This window comes from Emydura macquarii, unplaced genomic scaffold (assembly GCF_026122565.2).
Source record: "Emydura macquarii macquarii isolate MOO-44397 ecotype Brisbane River unplaced genomic scaffold, CSIRO-AGI_Emac_v2 contig_629, whole genome shotgun sequence".
Taxonomy (NCBI): Eukaryota; Metazoa; Chordata; order Testudines; family Chelidae; genus Emydura; species Emydura macquarii.
The window spans coordinates 3637584-3659512 of NW_027130766.1; the positions used below are offsets into that span (position 1 = coordinate 3637584).

The following is a 21929-nucleotide window of genomic DNA, read 5'->3' on the forward strand; positions in this document are numbered from 1 at the left end:
CAGCCTATGTGCTTTCAATCCCACTTTGTCCAATCCCATTAAATCTAAACAAGAAATTTTGGGAAGGGGAGGTAATCAGTTTTAACAGTCATGGAAAATCACTGGGCGATCCTAGAAACCTTGCATGAAGTGCATGTCTGCATCATTGTTTATTAATTCTCTCTATTGGGATAGTGCATAGTAGTCCCAATAGGAAGTTTACAATTGAAGGTGACCTGCTAAGGGGGGGAAAAGTAGATTTATGTCATTGTTTGCTGCTCTAGGATGTTTAAGAAGGTTTTATGGGGGGGGGTTCCCCCTCTTTTTACACATACACCAAAAAAATCCTTCTCCCTTCCAGTCCTAGCTTCTTTTTTATGTTAAAAATGTAAATCTTTCCTATCCTGGAAAACTCTGTGGATGACTGGAGAATTAAAGACTCACTTGTTATTGGTAAAGGCGGGGCAAGCAACACTCCTCCTTTCCTTTTCAGCAGAGGAGAAGATCCTTTTAGGCTGACTTCTTTCTCCATCACTGAGAAGCAAAAGGGAGCACACACCCGATTTAAAACCAAAAAATCCTTTGTAGGTCACCTTTAATTTTATCAGTGATAACAAGCTAATCCTCTTTTTGCCAAACTGCTGCATACAAAAGGAGAATAAAACCTTTTCTTGTTCCTGTATGGAAAAGTAAGGAAGATGCTGCAGACTTCCTCAAGGCACTTTCACAAAAATGCAGAAAACAATTGAGTTTGGGATCCTCTCTCCCTCTTTTAGAGATTGCTGCAGATTTGGCTACTTTGGAATGGTGACATACAAACTGCCTCACCAGGGATAAGGAAGCTGTGTGGGAGTTGGTCGTTTTATTCTGCACCACAGCACAGATTTTTAAGGATCAGAGCCATTTTATTTTTATTTGGGAGTGTTGCTTTTTGGTTGATTGTGGGCTTGTGGGTTGTCGTTTTTTCCACACAGCCCACACAGCAAACTTTAGCCTCCTCTGGATCCTAAAGTGAGATCTGCACAAGTGTTGGCCGGGATCTATCTTCCTTGTGGACCGCGGCCTTTATTTGTGTCGCATGCATGCCACATTGCAAGATGTCTGAATGGCATTGGCACCGTTTTTATGGTGGGGGTGCTGAAAGCTGTTGAACAAAGGGTATAAACCCTGTATGTGATGGAAACCACTTCAAGCCAGGGGGCTTGAATTCCCTGCTAATTCCAGCCCCCCCCTGCTGAACGGGATCTCTCTTTAGGCTGCATGCAGTTCTGTGCCAGAGGGAACTGACTGCTGATGAGTGGCTGAAACGCTTGGCTGGCTTTGGGCTGCTGCAGAAAGGGGGCCGAATAATAAATGCAAGAATTATTCCCGTCCTTGTTAATTTGAATGAAGCTACTTGATGAGGATTTATCGGATGCAGGGGGGCATTCCTGGCGGGCAGGGCGTGCACGGGCTATCGAAACTTTGCGGCAGCCTCTGAACGCACACAGCACAAATCCCGACCAAGGTCATCTTCAGATTCACGGCTCCACCACTATGCATGGCTAGCCCCGCCCTCTCCAGATAGCCCCGCCCACCCCTCCAGCTGTCCACGCCCACCCAGCGGCCGCCTTCTCTTCCCCCCACCCCCGCCGAGCCGGCCCCGCCCCACCCCTTCTCCAGTCCGCGCCTTGCGTCGTGACGCCTGGCGCCGCGCGACGTCCGCGCGCGCTCTCCCCCCCCCGGCCGTAGCCCCGCCCCCCCGCGCCTGGCGTGCGGGGCTCCCTGTGGCTGGCTGGGGGTGGCTGAGCCGAGCCGAGCCGCGGCGGCCGCTGCTGCTGCTGAGACAAGATGGCGGCCCCGGGCGACTACTTCAGTGTGGGCAGCCAGGTGTCGTGCCGGACCTGCCAGGAGCAGCGGCTGCAGGGCGAGGTGGTGGCCTTCGACTACCCCAGCAAGATGCTGGCGCTCAGTATCCGAGCCGAGCCGAGCCGGGCCGGGGGCCGGGGGGGAGCCGAGCCGAGCGGGCCGGGGCCGGGGGCTGCGAGGCCGGGTGCCTTGTGGCGGCCCCGGGGCTCGGCCTGGCTGGGCGGGGGAGCCCGGCGGCTGCAGGCCGAGGCGGCGGCGGCGCTCGCTCGGTGTCCGGGCCCGCGGGAAGCCTGTGGGCCCGGCGCCGGGCGGCCTGGAGTGGGGAACGCCCGCCGCGGGGAGCGGGCCTAGCCGGGGTGGAGGGGGGGGTCACTCACTGTGGTGGGGGGGGGGGCTGCAGCGGGGGGGTTGGATCCGGCCTGGGACTTGCCTGGCGGGGCGGGCCGGGGGCGGGTTTGATTTGGGGGCTGGGATCTAGCCTGGGGATTGCATGGCGTGTGTGTGTGGGGCCGGGGGGGGGGCTAGAGACTGATCTGCCCGGGGGCGGGGGGGTGAGGCTGGGCTGGTTTGGTGGGTCCAGGCTGGCTTTGGAGGGAAAATGGAGCTGCTGGGTGAAGGAGAATGGGTCTGATCTAGGTTTGGGGGACACACGTGTGTGTGTGTGTGAGAAAGACGGGGGGGTGGGGATCTAAGTGCCAGAGGAGATGCTCTTCTGGGTCGGTTGCTTGCGGGACAGTGATATATGTGCCTGCTGCTCTGCCTGGCCCGCTGCTGGCTGCGGGGAATGGAGGCACTGGCAATACGGGAGCCCGTCGTTCGCCTGAAACAACCCACCAGGCCGCACAGGCCTCTGGCCGCATGTTCAGGACGGGCGCTGCGGGTTGCCCCGAAGTCCGTGTGCTCTGGCTCCTGGGGTCTGTGGGAGAAATTTCAGACCCAAAGCCCCCTGCCCACGGCCTGCTGGAGCGCCGTCTCCAGCCTCCCCACATTGGGGTGCTGTTAGCTAGTGTCACTGCAGAATCTGAGCGGGCCTGGGCAGTGGGGCGTTGGCCTCCTCTTCCTTTTGAAGGGTTCATCTGAGTAGGTTGCTTTGTGGGATGTTACAAGAGTCCCTTTCTCTCTGGCTTGATGGGGAGGGGGCAGTGGTATCTGGCCTCGATGGGAACGTGGATCTTACACAGCAAGGGGAGGCTGAGAAGCAGGGTGAGATGGTGTAGCATGTGGGCCAGGTTTTGATCCCTTTCCAAAGAAAAGGATGTGATATGGACAGAGTGCTGTGCAGAGTGAAGTACTTCTCCAGTTTTCTCTCCCCTAAGTTTCTCCCTTTTTTCATGAGCATTCCTACAGGTGAGCTTTTCATGTCAGCTGTAGTATTAAATTAGCCTAGTGAGAGGGAGATCTGATTGTTCTCTGCTTTTAAGCTGCAGGTGTGTCTCATTTGTATGGATGAGGCCAGTCTCCCTCTCCTCCTAGGAGTGTGGAGACCTAGGAGTGCAGAGCCATATGTCTAATGCAGTCTCCTCACACTAATAAACCCACCAGCTCTCTCTTGCCTTGATATGTTCTCTGCTTACTGTAGCAGACAGATGAAGGAGAGGAGGACTAGCTACCCCTCTTCATCAGGAACAGATTGTGCAGGAATTAATGTCAGTTCTATAAAGGTTTTTCTGGGGGTGGCAAACTGGTGTTTAATTTATACTTTCTGTCATTCGAAAAGTGTCAAACTACCCCAAATGTGCATGTAAGGCTTGTGTTATCTAAAATGTGATCATGAATGGGAAAGTCTCTTCTATGAATCTTTAGAGCTTGTCACCTGATTATTATGTAGTTGAAAGCATTAGCAGAGTGACTTTTGTTTAGGTTGCATCTACAGCAATGGAATGTTCTTGTTAGAGATTCTAAACCTAGTGTACGTGTTAAGGTTTGTCTACATGGGAAGTTATTCTGGAATCAGATAGGATATGAAATTAAAGCGCAATAGCTATTCTGGAATAACTCCCCATGTGCGCACTCTTATTCCAGAGTGAGTGCCCACACAGAGAGCTATTCTGGAATAGTTTATTCTGCAGTAGTTTATTCTAGTCAGTTGCCTTTATTGACTGATATCTGTGTTGATCAGCAAAGCCTTGTCCTTACCACAGTTGAAACCATGACAGGAACCCTCCTAAGTTTCCTTGACTAGAATGGGCAAGGTGGTATGTACTCCTGAAAAGCATGCTGTAGATCACACAGCATCCTAGGTTGTCTACAATATCGTCGTAACAATTATTAGCAAAAGAAAAAGATTCTGTACACTCCGGTCAGGGAAACCCTGCTAGCAGCAGCTGAGTTTAAATAGTTGGGTTTTGCTGCCAACCATGTTTCATTGTTAGGGGTTAGAGTGGTGGAAGAACTTATTTACTGAAAATATAACTCGCTTCTATTGACTTGTTCCCGAAACTCCATCAAATGGCCCTCCGTGTCCGTTGTCTTTAGACATGTTGAGTGTATCTGCCTGGATTTGTTTTCCTTAATGCTGTTTTCCTCCAGAATGTCCCTCTTCCAGTGGAAAGCCCAACCACGCAGATATCCTGCTTGTAAACTTACAGTATGTTTCAGAAGTGGAAATAATTAATGACCGCACGGAAACTCCTCCTCCTTTAGCTTCACTCAATGTTAGCAAGGTAAGGACCCTTTATCCTCATGTATCCTTTTGTGTGCTCGTGGATTTACACTTGTTTTGATTGACAGGAAGAGATGAATGCACTGTTCATGTGACCAAGATATCACTGTTCCTACTATTATCAATCAATTGCCTTTCTTACTGTTAAAATACCTGACTTTGGATGATGTTTGCTTAGCTGACATGACTTTTTATGAATTTAAATCAAAATATTCACATGCATGGTGCTAATCTGGTTCTCCATACGCTATGAAACACTTAGATGTGCATTAAAGTTTCTGTATTAATGGGCAGTCTGGCCATCTTTATTCTTAGTGATTATCATTCAGGCCTAAAGTAGGGCACGTGTAGAGGGTGGTCTTCCAAGGAGACTAGTCTGCTGACAATGGAGCTCTTCATTGTGCAGATGAAAGTGTGATGTTCCAGAATCTTGTGGTTATGCTTAGTTAGCTTTATGTGTTATTGCCAAAGCACAGTATAGAACAGGAGTCTCAATCTGTGGCCTAGTCAGCACACAGCTGTGGCCCATGTGACATCCTTGGGGCCATACAGGTAGCATTGGATGTGGCCCACAATAAATAGGTTGAGAACCACTGGTACAGAGCATACCTGATTGAATGGAGCTCGAGGAGGAATGTATTATCATCCATTTCTTCTGGTTGGTGTAGTTTACAAGGAAACTGAGCCCAACTTTTCGTAGGTCTTGGGACCAACTTGCCAGTGGACCCGTGATTTTTCAAGTGCTGATCACCAGGCTTGTCTGGGTTGTTGGACAGTAGTCTGCCGTTAGTACTCTGTGTGTACTCTTTTTGGCCCTGTGAAAATCCAGGGTGCTTTTGGACCTGGTTTCAACATGGCCTTGTCATGGAGTCTGGTACTCTGACTAGACCATCCTGAACAGTGCTACAGCCTTGACTTTTGAAGTGCTGTAGGTGTGATTTGGGACCACCATATAGCCAGCTCTGTCAGGGTTTTACTGTGTTGTGACTGGACTCAGCAAGGCTTTAGCTTTTTCTAGGATACACGGACCTATAATCCTAAACCCACGTCTACACTATGGGCAGCACAGCTACAGCGCTTTACTGAGACACCTACAGTGTAGATGCTTCCCATTATGCAACTGTAGGTGTTAACCCCTTCTGTTGCAGTAGAAAGAGTATTCTGTTGCTGTAGAAGCTGCACCTCCCTGAGCAACTGTAGCTATGTTGACAGAAAAAACAACGAGAGTCCTGTAGCACTTTAAAGACTTGACTTAAATTTAATTTCTGCAGGCATAAGCTTTCGTGGGCTAGCTGCATCTACGCTGGGGGTTAGGTTTGCATAGCTGTAGTGTTTGGGTAGGGATTTTTCACACCCAAGTGCCGTAACTACGTTGATCTAACTTTTAAATGTGGAGCAGGCCTGATGCTGGTGAGACGGCATCTTTGTCAAACACACTGTGTGAAGTGTCAGTGGCCGAAAGCTTCCTGTGTTCAGTATCCCAGTGACTATCTAATGTGTTACAAATGTTAGCACCTCTTCTTCCAGAAAAACTGCAGTTGTGTAGATCCCTCTGCTTCCTGCTGGATCCCCCGGGATCTCTGCAGTAGAAATCATACTCTTTCCTGGTAGCCCAGCAGGAAGTGAAGAGTAACTTTCTTGTGTCTAAGGGCAGAGGAAACCTAGGTAGGCGGATTACAATCACCTGAGCTGGAACATAGCCAGGACACTAGAGCTAACACCCATAGCCTTGTATCAAGTGCAACAGGATGTTCAGTGACCACAAATCATGCGAAAGTTAACTTGCTGGATGGGGCCATCTCCTTGCAATGCTAATGTAGGATTGTGCATTCATTGCTCACTGAGCTCGCCATCAGCTGAATCTCCCTGCACCACTTCCGGCAGCCTCCAAGTTTTCTTTGGCAGGTGATGTATCCAAGAAATGACTTTATTGGCTACAAAATCTCAGGTCAAAACAGCTGGTAATTGTTTCCCATTTTGATGGTGATGCTAATAGATCGAAGTGGCTACGGGTAGGTTAACACTTAAACAGTTACACTTCCAGACCAAGTTTGCCATGTGCCCTTGCTTTATTCAATCTCCAGTGGGTTCCCATAAATCGGAGGTTTTCGGCTCTGATGAGTAGGTCAGGATTCCTAGGGTGGGAGGAGACAAGCCTTGAAAGACATGGAATAGTCACTTGTATCTCAGACTCTTTGTGTAACTTGAATGTAACTTCCCCTCTGAGAGAGATCATTTCTGGTTTTCTGGAGGTACTGTCTGAGAAACTGAAAGGGAAATTATCTTGCGTTGTCAGGTAAGTTGGATGCCTGGTATTAAATGCCCCAGCTAATTGGGCTGGGGAAACGGAGCAGCAGGAGGGAGGTGATTAGGTAGGGTTTGGCTTGGTGAATGCTGGCCTTCTAGTGTAGGGCAGTCGTGTCACACTGGAGTGTTGGAGAGGGACTTTAGCCAGTAACTCCATGGCAGACAAATACATCTTCTAGCTGCATTTCAGTGGAATCTTAGTGTGGGAGGGAATGAACACAGTTTCTGGCAGGGCTGACTCAGCTTGACCGGACTTTGGGGGTTAGCATTTTTATTAGCTGAAATTGGAGGGCAAGCAGTCAAAATAGTAGAAATTTGGAAGCTAAAGTTTGTTTTTGGCTTTGTTATTCAATTCATTTTAATGTGGAAGGAGGTTTCAGGAAATGCTGTCAAGAGAAGCAATGAAGCAATCTTAAGCAGGATGTGATGCCATATTTAAGGAAGCTTTTAGGGGTGGTAAGGCAGATCTCTTGGGGTGGGAGGGAGGAAATCTGACCCAGATGATGGTAATTTCCAACAGACAGACAGGATAGTATTAATGATGGGTGCAGTTCCCAGTATAGCAGAAAACTTGCTCTGCATAAGCCATCCACAGTGAGGTAACGTGGCACAGTACCTAGGAACCACAGGCTCTATCCCTACACACACGTGTCATTCTTTTGTGGCATCATATGTGGCTTATGAGAGTTTCCTTTTGCTTATTGATGGATTATCATGTTGACAGAAAGGTATCAAATGACCCAGTTACGGTAGAGATGTAATTACACCTTGTAGTTGCGTCAACTGCTGTAACTGTGAATGCTGCTAGTTAGGCGTAGTGGACGTACAAGTCCTTCCTTGGCTATTGGGGGCAGGATGGGGGATCATTGTATGCATAATACATTTAAAAGTGTATTAACTAACAAAACTATTTAATTAAAAACCTTTGGATGGAGCCTTCCTAGCAGCAAAATAATGACAGAAATTCTTCAGTGCCAGCAACCCAAATCAAATTGTTCTTCCACTGGCAATTTCACGTGTCCAGAAACCTGTCTGTATTCCCGTAATAAAATGATCTTTGCCTGACTGAGACAACTGCAGCATTTCATACCTCTTGCATTTACAAAACTCCTCTTCCAAAGGCTGGTGTGGAGGGGGTTCTCTGCATGCTTCAGGACTGGAAAACGGTGCAAATTGCTAGCTGTAGTATCAGAGGAAGGAAATTATGCTATTAGAGAGTGTAGAGCAAATCTCAACGGAGTTCAGATTTCATATAGGAAGAGGGGGAATGGTGTATAAAGATGGAACTAGAGAGAGAGCTGCCATTTAAAACAGCAAAGAAAGAAAGTATTTGTATATACTAGCTCCAGATGTGAATGGAAGAATGAGGGAGAGGGGAATGGGTGTTGGAGTATCAGTTGCAGGTGGATGGCTGAGACAGCTTGGAGGAGAACTCCTGACTACAGCACAGATGGAAAAGCTCCACTCCGGGAAGGTGGAGCAGAGTGAGCAGCGGGCAGAGAAAGTGGAGAGAAAGCTTTAGTTAAGATGAAACTTGAAAACCAGGAGGGAACAGTTCTGCCTCGGATTAGTAAATGGATCAGCTGCTGGAAGGTGGGATGGAGAAAGGGTGCTATGCTTCTGCTTCCTGCAGTGAAAGTCTAGCTATGGTATTTGTGATACCCACAGGACTGGGATGTAAAAGATTATAAAAGGGAATTGCCGAGGATCAAGATGGGAGTGAAGAAGGTATAACTGGCCTTCAGCAGATGGTTGGTCAAAATGTGGTGAACTGGGACAGCTTTGTGGTTGCATTGGTGGGCAAACCAGCGAGATGTTATGGAAAGGATCTGGATTGAGAACTCTTAAGTATATGGCCTTGGGAGCAAAGGAAAGGAGCTAGAGACAGAACTGTGGAACAAAACATTATTATCCCAGGTGCGAATGTCGTCCGTTGACTAAGTTAGTGGTAAGGTCACTGGTGTGTTCAAGCCAGGAGCTGATGGTCCACTTGGGAAACAGAGGCTCGAAGAATGGGTTTGAGGAGCTAGAACTGTACATAAAGGATGATAAAGCTTGAAAGTAGCAACAAGATGCCGTGTGCAGGGGCTGGATGGAGACTCATTGGATGCAGCGTTTCTACCAGAAACTAAAGCAGTGGTTTGAGGGGAGGCTTTGTGGGTGGTGAGGTTGGGAGGGGTTTGTCAACCTCTGATATTGTGATTCCTGTGTTGAACCACTTACCACCAATAAACCTCCGATGCCCCCTAGAATCCTTTCCCTGGGCTGCAGAGCTCTCCAGAGAGGATGCCGCAGGGGCTCCGAGTGCTCCTGGGGCCTGACGCCTGGCCGCAAATGACTATGTTCACTTTAGTGATGGTTTCAGTAGGCAGATGCCAATCTCTACCTAGCCTTTCACTGATGTGAGCTTATTCAGCCTGTGCAATAGGAGACGGGCCCTGCTCTGTATCTGTGTAGTTCTGAACTGGGTGCGTTCCTCTTGGGATAAGATGGCAACAGCTCTAATTGTCTGATCACTTAGTTGCCATTTAGTAACTGGGGGGGGGAGGAGTCTCGGGGGATGGAGGAATGTGACTAAGCAGTTTATTGAAACTCGGTGGCGTTCTTTCTTTTAGTCTTCACGAATATATGAATGACACAAATACGTGGAACAGGGAAGGGAAGTGACTCATTCATTCATGGAGCGATTGCATAAGGTGTATAACTGAATCTGCTTAATAGGCTCATAGTAGCAAGTTCAGATGCTCTTTGGAGACTGGGGAGCTGGAACTGCCAAGTGTATCGGACAGGGAGACTGCTTTGAGTGCTTGAAATGGAAACTGTGCAAACCAGGGTAATGGCAGATGCAGTTTTTCTCTCCCCTAGCTAGCAGGGATGGGTCACGGAGTACGCTCTTATGATTGTTCTGTAAGGACCCTTCAGATTAGGAGCTTGATAAATGGGGTTAATAAACACAAATGACAGTTTGTTGCCCTTAGCCTCATTCAGCAACAGTACATTGTTCTGGTCAGAGCCTCAGGGCTGGAGCTCTAGTTTCCCCTTGGTCCATCCTCATTTGCAAGTGGACTAAAGCACTGTTTGCTGGAGGGATTCCTCCCTTCTCAATTATTCTTTGGCTGTTGTCTGTAAGTCTTAGACGTGCTTTGCTTTGCCATGTTTGCTGGCTTCTGGCATGTTTCAGGTTAGGGGGTCTGATTGTGCTAAGGCAAACTGTGATATGAGCTCTCTGCCAGCAGAGTCATTCCCTCAATCAGCCTGGTGATGCACGTAACTGGCCACTTGTGTTTGACACTGGGGGCTGCTGCCAAGGATGCACTGTAGCAATCCCTCACTGAGAAGATTTGCTCCTTACAGAGTAATTCTTGCTACCTTTCTTCCAAATGCAGGGTCCCCTCAGGCCTGACTGGTCTGTCTCCTACATGTGCTTTTACATGCCAGGCCATTAGACAGGGAACATTTATCCAGCGTAGCCACTGCTGTGAGCTAAGTCAGCATCCAGAGGGCTAGTAGCTTTAAAATGGACAAAGAGCCTGTCTGAACATCCAGCCCTCACAGTGCAGAGGATTCTTCTGCTAAACACTATACAGTGTCTGGCCAAACACAAGAAGCTGGGAATAAACTGCTGCTTGTGTGCAGTGAGAGATGGGGCAAACAACGAAGAGCTCACTCTTAACTTCAGAGGGAGATGCATTACCCGGCCAGCCTTTACCGTGAGCAAGACCATTCTAGCTACCACCCTGTTTAAATAAGGCTAAGAGGCTTCTAAAACCTCCGTGATCACCAGCGACATTGTCTTCTGAGAACTAGGTGACCCATCCATTCTCTGCTATAGACACCCATTAAAGTAACGCTTCTCAGGCAAAAATCCTGCTTCCACTAGTCAGGGAAACCGTTTTGCAGTAGCCATATAGAAACATGTAAGTTACCACGAAAACTGCGGAAAGAGATTTGTAATCAAGCTGCGAAGTGAGATTAGCTCTAGTGATCTCTAACTAAACCACCAATCAGCATTACTTGTTTGGCAAAAAGGGTTGATAGTGATCCAGGGAAGGATTCCCTCCCGTCCCCCCTTTTTCTGATCTTACAGCTTCACCGTTCTTCAGCAAAAGGCATCAAATCCGAGTCTCATTAGGACACTTTCATCAAAGTGCTGAAATGACACAACCATCATTTTTTGACTAATCTTTTTCTCTTTGTGGGTGGGAGTGGGGAATCAATCATTCACTAGTGTTGAGAATTGTTTGCAGCAAAGTTCCTCTGCTGCGTGGGGCTGGGGATTTTCATACTGGGAAGATGGGGGAGAGAATCTTGATACTGCATCTTGTTGCTCTGTGTCATGTGCCATTTCTAGCTGATCGAGAGGGATGTTCTTTGGAATATTTGGTCTCAGCATTTGGGGAAGACTTTCCCTGGGATGTGCTGCTTTGCAAGTTGGCTTTGTATCTATAGAAGATGCTGTCTAGGGATCTGCTGGCATGAAGTGCTTTCTCCTTCATGGCCAAGAAGCATCTGCATTCGACTGACCATCTGTAACTGTACCCCTTTCATTCGGAATGGATCCCTCTCATCTGGGGTGTTGCCTTGCTTTATCCTTTTGTGCTGTGGTGTAGCATTCTTACATGCTTGTTGATAGGAGCCTTTACAGATGTCTTAAGTATCCTAGTTTACTGGGGTAACTGGACCTGTTGAAGGGAATCATTCAAGCCCTAGAATGAGCGGGGCCTGCTTTGTGTTCAGCAGAATCCTTTGCCAGCCTCCGAATCTGATAACTGAAGTTTGACGTAGAGGGAAGGAAACTTTTCTCTCGTATAACAGGGTTTTTCTTCAGAACTGATTAAAATTGCTTTGCTGTTAGTTTCTTAAAATACCCAGCTCACCACATTTTCCATAGAAACACTGAGCAGCTTTTAGGTCACACATCTAACTCTGCAGTGATCTCTTCTTGTCAGAGCTGTTGACCTTGCGTTTTGTATGGCTTACACCAATCCGCTGCACGAGTGGGTACACGATCGCAATTGGCTGTTGCTGACTGCAGCTGGCAGTTGTAAAAGGGATGCTTACCTTGCAGCAAAGTAATCTTTGATTGGCCTGGGTCACTAGAGGCTGGAGCTCAATCCGTGGGCTTTTTAAAAAAAAAAAAAAAAAAAGACTGACTGATCCTGACGAGGCAGGATACACCTGCTTTGTGACCAGCACTCTGCTTCTGAGCAGAGACTGGAGGAAATCCTTGATGCTTTACATCTCTCAAAGCACTTCCCAAGCATGTAGATCTTGTCTACATGCGGACACTGACCAGCATAGTTACTCTGGAAAAACAATTTGGCTATAGCTATTCTGCTGTAATTTAGCTACTCTGGAGTAAACTCCCCCTGTGTGGGCCCTGTATGGTGAATAACGACTCTGCTTTGTGAGTGGAATAACTATTCCAGAATAAAATTGCTCTTATTCTAGAATAGTGTCCACAGGGTGTTTGGGGGGGGGCGAGGTGGGGTTGTGTGTGTATTAGAATAGTTACTCCAGTTTAACTATGCTTGTCAAGTTCCTTGGGTAGACAAGCCTTCAAAACCCCAATAATCCAGCTGCTATTGTTAGCACCTAAAATTAGCACAACTCTGAGATTAGGAGGGGATGAGGGGAAATTCTCCTGCTGTGTATTTGACTGTAAAAACCCCAAAGTTGTCAGGGGGTTCCAGGGCTGATGTAGTTGCCAAAACTACTTTAAAAAGACTGGACTGTCTTTTTTTAGGTATATAAAGGTCTTTAAGATCTTTGGAAGAGAGGGGCAAAGGACTGTTTGCATCCACTACTTTTTGCTACCATCAAACTAACTGAACCTGTGATTTAAACCATGAAGTGCAGAGACGCAAAATGCATGAAACATGCACAGCACTTAAGCATTTAAAGTACCTAACTTCCAGGGTAGTACCTGAAGCAAATGGGCATACACGTTTTCCAGTAGGCTTTCTCTGCACAATGGAAATGGCATACAAGACCTCTTGCTTGTCTTGCTAGTCTGAATCCAGCCCTAATCAAACAAGCTGCTGCTACCTGACTGTTCTGTGACTTGCATCAAGTGAGCTGGCAGTCTGTCCCCCATGCCTTGTTGGTAGGAATCTGTCTCACAGTTTTGTTGAGAGGTCAAACACTGAATGGGCTGGGGAGACATGCCCTTGCAGGTTCCCAGTGAGGCCCGGATGGCAGGCAGTGTCAGGAAACTTTCCACTTCTGCTCCTGAGGCTGTAACTCAGGCTTGCAAAATGATCATGAAAATGGTTCATTCCCCAGCACAGAAGCTACTGGGCTGTGAGCCCCTTGAGTTGGGGATTCTTATTTTAACTCTGCATAGTGCCTGGCTCAGTCTGGCCCTGATCCTGGCTGCAGCCTCTGGGCACTAGGATGATAAAACTCCTCTTGCTGTTACCATGACAACTCACAATGAAAATAACTTGAGTAAAATAAAATCTTACTCACCTGCCCCCCAAAAAGTGAGTGCACAAGTGCTCAGTGAGTGCACAAGTAAAACTGTCCCTAGCTCCTGTCGTGTGTGTATGACTTGCGTTACTGTAGTGTCTGGAAGGGACAGTCTTGAACCAGGCCCCCCAAAGTGCTGTACAGACATGGAACAAAAAGATGGTCCCTGCCCTAAAGTGGTGACAATCGAAGCATGGCTTGGGAACGTGGTTCTTCAGAGATGCCTGTGTGGCACCTCCACACGAACCCGACAGTTACTTAAATAAGCTAAGGGCGGGCACACACAACTTGTTTTTAGCTCTCTGCCCGCAGCTGAGTGGATTTCTGTTGGCATAGAGCAGGTAAAATAGAATGTAATTGACAAGGAGATACTCGGAGACTAGGGATACTTCTCCTTTGACTAGTCAGAACTTTGAGCAGGGGGTTGGACTAGATGACCTCCTGAGGTCCCTTCCAACTCTAATATTCTATGATTCTATATGTAGTGGGGCTGAATCAACATAGGAGTGCATGGTGCTTCAAACGTGGCAGCTGTCTGAGAGGAGACAGTCCCAACCCGAAGATTTTACAATCTAAGTGATCTTAGACCACTCAAACCCGGTGCTGGAGCATTGTTGCTTGCACTAACATGGCCTTGAAGTCTTTTTACTGGAGCCTGGCTTTTGCCCAGTTTAATTTCCCGTGTTTAGTTCAGTCGGCCATGCAACCGGTTTTATTTCTGTAACTGGTTATCTTCTATGCAAACAGTTTTACTGGCAAGATTCACCTCTGTCAAATGCAGCCCAGCCAGTCTTAATTTCTGTTTGCCGCTACATCTCTCCCACTTGGGACTCTGCTGTTTTGTGGTCAAAAATCAATAACGCTCCAGGTCTTTGTTTCCCTCCCTCTAGCTTGCCAACAAAGCACGGACGGAGAAGGAAGAGAAGCTGAGCCAGGCATATGCAATTAGTGCTGGTGTCTCTCTGGAGGGACAGCAGCTTTTCCAGACTATACATAAGACGTAAGTTGGATTCTGGGGGGGGTGGATGGGGGCAGTCTTTGCTCTTTTCTTCACCCTTTTGCCCCTTCTCCAGATCAACCCTCGTGTATGTGCATGAGCCTGTTTCCTAGCAGCTGGGGTAGCTCTTCCCAGAATGGATTCAGAGAGCCGCCCCGTTCCCCCCTCTCTCGCTGGCGCCCTCAGTATAGTCGCTTCCAACTACCAATACCTGTAGCAGTAGCTCCAGGCTCCTCATCCCTGCCTCAGCAGGCCGCTGGGCTGGCCCCACGTCCGCTGTTGCTGCCCTCTCCCCTTGCCTTGTGCGTTGTCTGGCCTTCCATGGGCAGTGGTGTGCTGCAGATTGACTGGCCGAGGTGCTGGCTGCTCTGTGCTGCACTTAGCTTACCGAAGTTCAACTCCCTGCCGCACTATGTGGTGTGTGTGGAAATGGCCCCCTGGGACTCAGAGTCTCAGCCCTGCCTTGCCTCCTCAAATTACAGCTGAAACTGTTAATGGCTTGGGGCTGTGCCATTTCCACACTCCCCCTAGCCAATAGCAGCCTGCAGCCCCGTGCTACTCTGCTGAAACGTAAGGGGTTTGATTAGCCGATGTACCATCCCAAGGCCTAACCTAGGGCTCCAGGTACATGGGAGCGCTCCTTCGCTTCTGAACACAATCAGATCTACACTCCGCGCGCGATGAAGTTGCTCCATTCCTGGAGGGTTTGCACTTCTGCCCTGCAGAGTGACTTGTAACGGAGACCCTACTTTGTAACTCCAAGCCCACGACAACTGCTCTGAGTGATGTACGTCTCTTGCTGCTAGGCAGATCTCTCATCGGCTTTCCCTGGAGGTGCCAGCTGTACCTTCAGTGATGTACTGGCTGCTGGCCCAATCAGGCCCCCGAGGGGAGTGCATCGGGGCGGGACAGCAGCTCCCTCTGATATGCAGTAATCTGGGTTGAGTTTCCGTAGCCAGTGTTGGGAACTGAGGGGGGACATCCATGCAGGAGGAAGGCGGCGGAGTTTCACCTGGCCTGTTGGCAGCAGTTTAGGCTCTGGAGCCACTGGGCTGGCGTGGGTGGGGGTGAGTGCATGGAGAGAGACTGCATGGCTTTGTTAGTAAAATCCTGCCCTGTTTCTTCCCCTCCCAGCATTAAAGACTGTAAATGGCAAGAGAAGAACATAGTGGTGATGGAAGACGTTGTTATCGCTCCTCCGTACCAAGTGGAAAACTGTAAAGGCAAGGAGGGAAGTGCCCTGAGTCACGTACGCAAAATAGTAAGTAGAGGGGTGCGTGTATCGCCCTACGTGGGTGCCTATGTGGCCCCATCATGGTCATGTGGAAGCGCCTTTCCCCGCCGCTCCCTTGCTACCAAAAAGGGATGGTGCATTATGTTTGGGACAAGAGCTGCAACTACTGGCCGATCAATGGCTGTGCTGGGGTTTCTAATCAAACAGGAAATGGTTTAAAAGTGTCTCCCGTACCCATTTCCTTTGGGAGCCCTTGCTATGGAGGTTGGACTCTGCTGTCCGGTCCCTCCCCATTTACTGACGGAACAGCCAGCCTGTGGAAGACGAGTTAGGGTTTACCCACTTGGGAGCTTGTGATCTCCCTGACACCCTCCCCCAGACCGTGTGGGCCGGTTTCTGTCTCTCTGGGGGAAGGTGCAAGACGTGGCCTTGCCTTCCCATACTGACTGTGCCTTTGTCTGCCTTTTTGTAGACGAACGTGTAGGACCAATACTGCTATTGAGTTCTAGGCATAAATTCCAGCCGAACCATTGGCCGTCCCCATCTGCCCGGCTGGAGGAGATACAGCATGGAACACGCGCCCATAATCCCCATGCCAGCTCTGGCAAATCCCACACTGCTGCCATCTTTGTTGACTGCTTCTGGTCACCATAGACCACCCTTGCCCTGTGCGATGTACCCTTCCCATCTGGTGGAGCCCATGAGACCCTACCCCCCTTCTTGCGCTCCCTGTGAAATTGTACAATAAAAACGCAGCGGTGTTGATTCATCTTCTCCCTTTTTCTTCCTTCCTCAACCAGGTTGAGAAACATTTTAGAGATGTGGAAAGCCAAAAGGTAATGCAAGGTTCACAAGCACAACAAACACAGAAGGAAACCACCCTGTCATCCTGAGTCTTGCCCCCTTCCAACCACGGGGGGCGCTCTTCCAAGATCCAGCAGAAGACGACGTGATTTCTTCAAAGGAGGCTGGGGTGGGGGCGGGCCGGGGTTATATTTTATTTCCCAGGGGCTCTTTAACGGGGAGCTCATCACTTCCAAACGTTAGACTTTAAAACAAAAAAAAGAGAATAATTTAAAAGATCATCCATTACTTGACTAATAGCCTTTCTTTGTGTCCGCCATGTTTTCTCCGAGGCAGTCAGACGTTGTTAGTTTTATTTTTGAATTTCTTTCCTCTTCTGCCACCCCACAGAAACCCTCCCCCTTTTATTTTTGTAAAGGGGGTCTACCATTCCCCCTCCTGCTCCACTCTCTCCTTTAATATAGACGAATCTGCCCACCCCAAACCCCCTTCGAAAAGTAAAAATAACAATCTGACTGTGTCAACTGAATCGGGACCTTTCGGCAACCGGCGTGGTCTCGTTTTAATTTTGTTTGCACAGGGCAAGGCTTGAATTAGTCTTATTTTTCTTATCTTTAAATATATATATGAATATATATATTAAAATGTTCTTTAAATATTTTCTGCTTCTAGCAGTTCTCTTCTCCGGGATCATGGCAAAAAAAAAAAAAAAAAGGCAAACCACCCACCCCAATCAGCCCTTGCTGAGTTGGTGGCTTTGCGTGTGACTCTCTGGAGAGCTCGCACACGTTAAGACGGGGGATTTGGGAGGGCAGGAGAGCCCAGGAGGCGGTGTTGCTCCCTAAGCCGTAAACCTCTTCTCCTGATTGTTCTTTCTTACCGTCCTGTGCTAAAGGCAGGTGGGCCTGGTCTGGGAAGATGCAGGTGCTCGGAATCACACAGGATGGTGCTGCTAGGTTACTCCTCCCTGCCTCCTGCGGCATGGTACCGCAAAGCCGTCTCTCGTCCTCAGTGGGCTGGCAGATCCGGAGACGCGGTGGTTTTCTCTTGCAGCGCATTGGCTCACGCGACTGAACAGCGTGCATGTTGGATCGTGTGTAGGCTTCTGTCTTCTTTTTTTAAAGGTTAAAATTATCCAAATGAACTTGGATAGCAGCCCGTTTGCGTCCCGGTGCAACCGTCTTATCCCCTTTCCGCTTCAGACGTGCGCGCGTCTGGGATCCTTACAAGCTGGGACACGGTTTGTATACGTCCACGTACCCGTGCAGAGCTCGGGGGGTCCGTTCCAGCCGTGCTGTGGTGTGCTCCGTTTGCTAAGAGAGCACTGGGGCTTTTGTCGCTCTGTCAAAGCCAACCCTTCAGTCACTGGGCTTGCTTCCCCAGCTTGGTATGGTACCCAGCTGGCGTTCACGCACTGAGCCGTTCGGCATCTCCTGCTGCACGGGTGACTGCAGCCATCGGCTCTGCTGTAAGCCAGGTTACGGAGTCTGTGAAACGGGCTTCCTCGCAGGGTAGGCAGGGGTGAGGCTGAGCGCTCTCGGAGTCTTGTTTGGTTGGTTGGTTTTTTGCCATGATCTTTCCCCCTTCCCTTTTTTTTAAATAAATGGATCAAAATTAAATAATTCAAGCCCTGCCTTTAAAAAAAAAAATAAAAAACAAAAAAAAAAATGGAAATTTTTTTAGTATTGTTTAGCGAAACAATAAAACCCCCAATTTTTTTAACCATCAAAAGTGTCTGCATTGGTGGGTTTGTCTGTCTGGTTGCAGCCTGGGGGCTGGCAGGGAGCTGGGGCGGGGGCATGTGCACCCTCGAGCGTACGGGACCCTCCCGTATGGGTTGAACTGCCCTGTCCTGTGGCAGTCGGGGGGGTGCCGGAGGACGGGAGCCAGGACTTGAACAAGGCCCTTGAATGCTGGGAATGGTGTTGGAGCCTCCCCGGCGTAGGGACTGGCAGAGAGTGGGGAGCACTTCCAGCCATGCCTTTAAAGCTGCGCTGCCTGGTGCTTCCTCTGCTGTGGGAGGGGGTAGGTGGGTGGGTGACAGCTTGGCGCAGTGTTGAATGAGCCCGTTTGTGGGTGGGTGACGGATGCGTCCTGCCTGCCATGGACCCAACAGAGGTAGGAGGGGCCATGCCTCCTTGATCCACGAGGGCCACGATTTTCTGAACGACCTGACTTGTAGGGCAGGTGTAAAAGCCAGCCCTGGAGAAGGTCGGCGTCAGGCCGCAGCCCAGATACAGCATGTCCAGGGCCCAAAGCAAACCGCTGCTGGGGCCCAGCCAGCTCTACACCAGAGCCAGCCGCCGGGGGTGGGACGCAGGCGCTGTGGGCTCGGAACGGAGACCTGGCACCTTCCCTGGCCAGCCATGGCTCCCCGGGAGCTTGGGCAGAACCACGGCTTAGCCTAGAGTGAAGGGCTCCAGGCCCGGTTACCAACGGGTGGAGCTTGGCCCCTTCCCTGGCAGAGAGGTGGGAGGCTCAGATGCTCTCAGGAGGCAGCATCCCAGTACCGTGCCCTGGCCAGAGCCGGCCGGGGACCTGCTGAGCTCCCCGTGGCTGGTGAATGTCCTTCAGGTCACCAGCTGTCAGGGAGACCCCTGCACCCCCTGTGCTGGGGGGCTAATGCTGCCCAGCATGCGGACAAAGTGGCTGAAGCATGGCTGGAGTTCAGGACTCTGGCCCTGCCCCATAACTAGCTAGTCTCCCTTCTCTGAGTCTCAGTGGCCCTCCCCATAAGTAGGGCTGGTGGTGACCAGCCTCTGGGGGGGTGGGGGAGGGGGTGATGGTGAAGATCTGAGATCTCAGGTACAGGCCACTCATGGGGCACAAGGTGGGTGAGGTGTTATCTTGCATTGGACCTGCTTCTGTGGGGCTTTCGAGCTACGCTGAGCTGCTCCTCAGGTCCAGGAAAGCTGGGGCCCTGGATGCGGGACCCCCCCAGCACGTTGTCTTGAGGTCCCACATCCGGCGCTGGCTGCTTGTGGAAGCAGGCCCTGGGCCTAGGGCTTATGGGTCCGTACATGGCCGTGCTCGAGTTCACGGGCCTTTCCCCTAGGGCAAAGCACCTGACAAGCCTGTCTCGTGGCAGAGATCAGGAATGGGCCGTGCTGGCGTGGAGCCGGTGGAGGAGGGGGAGATTCCCTCCCTCCCTCCCTCTCTGGGAGGCTCATTGCTGCCTTCAGAGGGCACCTAAATCCCAACCACTTTTCACTCCTCAAGGGGGGACTTCAGCTCCTAGTAGCTGCTCCGAGATATCGTGCAGTCCCTAGCTGTGCTCTGGGCAAAGCTGGCCTCTGCTGGGATACATGGGAATGACACTTCCTACGCCAGAGGGGAAAACTCGCAGCAGCAAGAGGGCTGGCTGCCAGTGAGAGAGATGGTCGGTAGCAGTGATCTGTAACGTTCAGGTCCACTCGGGGCCAGACCGGTAACCTGTGGAACTCTCTGCTGCAAGATATCGCTGAAGCCAAGAGCGCCATAGGATTGAGGTGGCTCAGAGCGGCCACAGTTGCATGAACGTGGGCCACAAATGGATACTTCAAGGCCTCAACCAACCGCTGATGGAGGTGGGGGCCAGGCAGGAACTTCCCTGGGGCGGGTGAGCCCAGAATGTCCCTCACTGGGGTTTCTTGCCCCTTCCTTGGTCTGGACGGAACCCCCTGGCCTTGCCATTCCCGCAGCGCCTACGCTGGGGCTGAGCGGCGGCAAGAGGCTGTTAGGAGACGGGCCGTGCTTCGCTCTTCCCTGGCACCTTCTGTGCCAGGCTCTGCAAACCGCAGGGACTTCAGAGCCCCGTCCTCAGGTCAGTGCAACCTCGTATGGAGACAGACGTGGTGTGGGGAGGGGTGCGTGCTTCCGGGGGTGACTGGCGTACCCCAAGGAGCACAGAGGAATTCCTCCTCCCCTTGCGTGGGGGGGAGGGGTCTTGCTGCCCCTGGCTGCTTGGCCGGCACAGTCTAACCGGGATGGGCCAAGGGTTTGCGCTGTCAGCAAGGGCCTATATTTGGGCCTAGACTCTCTCCCTTTGCTTGGGGGGCCAGGCGGCCTCTTGGATCTGTCCCCCCTGTGGGCCAGCCCCATCTCTGAGCCGATGCCCGGGGCTTCTGTACAGCTCCTTGCGCCCTGCACGTTCTAGGGCAGCCCTGGATTATTAGCCCACCTGGCCCTTTGCATGGGCGGCCCGTTGACCCGAGCACTTTTCCCCAGCAGCCTGGCCCAGGCGCAGCGACGGGGGGGGGGGGGGAGGCAGCAGCTGGAGCAGTTGGTGATCTGGGCCCCACGGCCGGGCGAGCCGGCAACTTGGCGAAAGGCGCACGTGGCCTCGTCTGTGAAGGACCCGAACAAGCTCTCTCGGGGCCGTTGGCTGCGAGTGGCCGTGTATCCAGAGCAGAAAGCCGGCCTTGGGGGGGTCCCCCTCTTCTTAGGGGGGCCCAGTGGCACACCTGCAGTGCTTTAGTGTAGACGGTCACTGCAGCGATGGGGGTGAGGGGGAGCCCCTGCCCTCGCTGTCGTTAATCCACCTGCCTGGGATTAAGTTGGCATAACTGCAACACCCACACACACCCACCCACCCACACATGCACACCCCAGCAATGTCGCAGGGTCGACCTGGCCAGCACAAAGCCTGCGGCAGCTCGCACAGTCTGCCTGCGGAGCTGCGGTCGGCCCTGCTACGGGGTGAAGCTGTAGGGTGCCGGGATGGGCTCAGTTGTCATTCGATGCTCGACAATCTGCTCCTGTGCGCCTGGGGGGGGGGAAGCCCTTTAAATGGGCACCGGCTGTGGTGGAGCGCCCTGCCGCCGTGCTCCCAGCCTCTCCCAGCAGGAGGCGCCGTAGGGAGCGGGGCAGGAGCGTGGGCGGTGGGGGCAGCTCCCGTCCCAGCTGCTGCAGGCCTCGCCTGTCTCCAGGAGGGGAGATGAGCTGCAGCTGTGCCGGGGGCTGGTCTAAGGTGGTTCGGGGGGGCTGGGGTACCTATGGCCACCCCTCCACGGCATAAGGCAAATGGAGCATCTCCCCCACCCCACCCACCCCCAGCGTGTCAGGTATCGGCCCAAGCCGGGAGCGCTGGTTTGTCCCTGTTGATTGGACAATGGCCTTGATTAGCTGCCGCGGCTGGGGAAAGCTGTTGAATTATGGACGAGCCACGAGCATGATGAATTTTGCATGGGCGGCTCAGGGGTTTGGGGAGGGAGGGAGTGAAACGTGAGACTTCTGGCTGCCGGGCCCAGGAATTCTAGACCCGGGGCTTTGCCGGGTTTCCTGGCTGGAGAGGGAGCTGGCATCTCACTGCAGTGGGGGAAGGAGAAGTCGGTGGGGGAGGAAGAGGGGCTATGCTAAACTAGGGAATGAGTCCCAGGGCCAGGCCAAGGCCAGATTGCCTCCCTGTGTCTCACCCAAAAGGACGTTCTGCAGACCGGGATTGCTCTCCTTGCCTCTGAGAAGGCAGCCAGCTCTGGGGTGGAGCGCAGCAGCTGTTTAACAGCAACGTACTACAGGCATTTAGGAGATGGGGCAAAGAAGCATCCTGGATCCAACTGGCAGGACAAAGGGGGAGTTTGAGGGAGTTGGGATGTAGCCATCGACCCCAGGCACCGGCAGGCCCCTTCAATTGTTCTGAGCGGGGTGTG

The 21929-nt window shown here is 51.2% G+C and overlaps 1 protein-coding gene across 2 annotated transcripts; it reads left to right on the top strand.

Annotated features, from left to right (window-relative positions):
• Window positions 1-1698: 1698 nt before the first annotated feature.
• LSM12 (LSM12 homolog) lies at window positions 1699-16960 on the top strand. 2 transcript variants are annotated; one of them, XM_067541073.1, is made up of 5 exons: window positions 1699-1930; window positions 4357-4490; window positions 14158-14267; window positions 15399-15525; window positions 16299-16960. In XM_067541073.1, exons 1-5 carry the CDS (start codon window positions 1810-1812, stop codon window positions 16389-16391), a joined length of 585 nt encoding a protein of 194 aa, XP_067397174.1. In that variant the 5' UTR covers window positions 1699-1809; the 3' UTR covers window positions 16392-16960. The 2 variants fall into 2 exon arrangements, with proteins under 2 accessions (XP_067397174.1, XP_067397175.1); XM_067541074.1 differs by lacking the exon at window positions 16299-16960 and adding an exon at window positions 15971-16272 and having other exon boundaries at window positions 1709-1930.
• The last annotated feature ends 4969 nt before the right edge of the window (window positions 16961-21929 follow it).

Bases quoted from the DNA above. Each gene is read 5' to 3' on its own strand.
- LSM12 (XM_067541073.1), top strand. From the start codon at position 1,810: ATGGCGGCCCCGGGCGACTACTTCAGTGTGGGCAGCCAGGTGTCGTGC. The intron at 14,268-15,398 runs GTAAGTTGGATT...TTCCCCTCCCAG, and splicing joins TTCCAGACTATACATAAGAC to CATTAAAGACTGTAAATGGC. The intron at 15,526-16,298 runs GTAAGTAGAGGG...TTCCTCAACCAG, and splicing joins TGAGTCACGTACGCAAAATA to GTTGAGAAACATTTTAGAGA.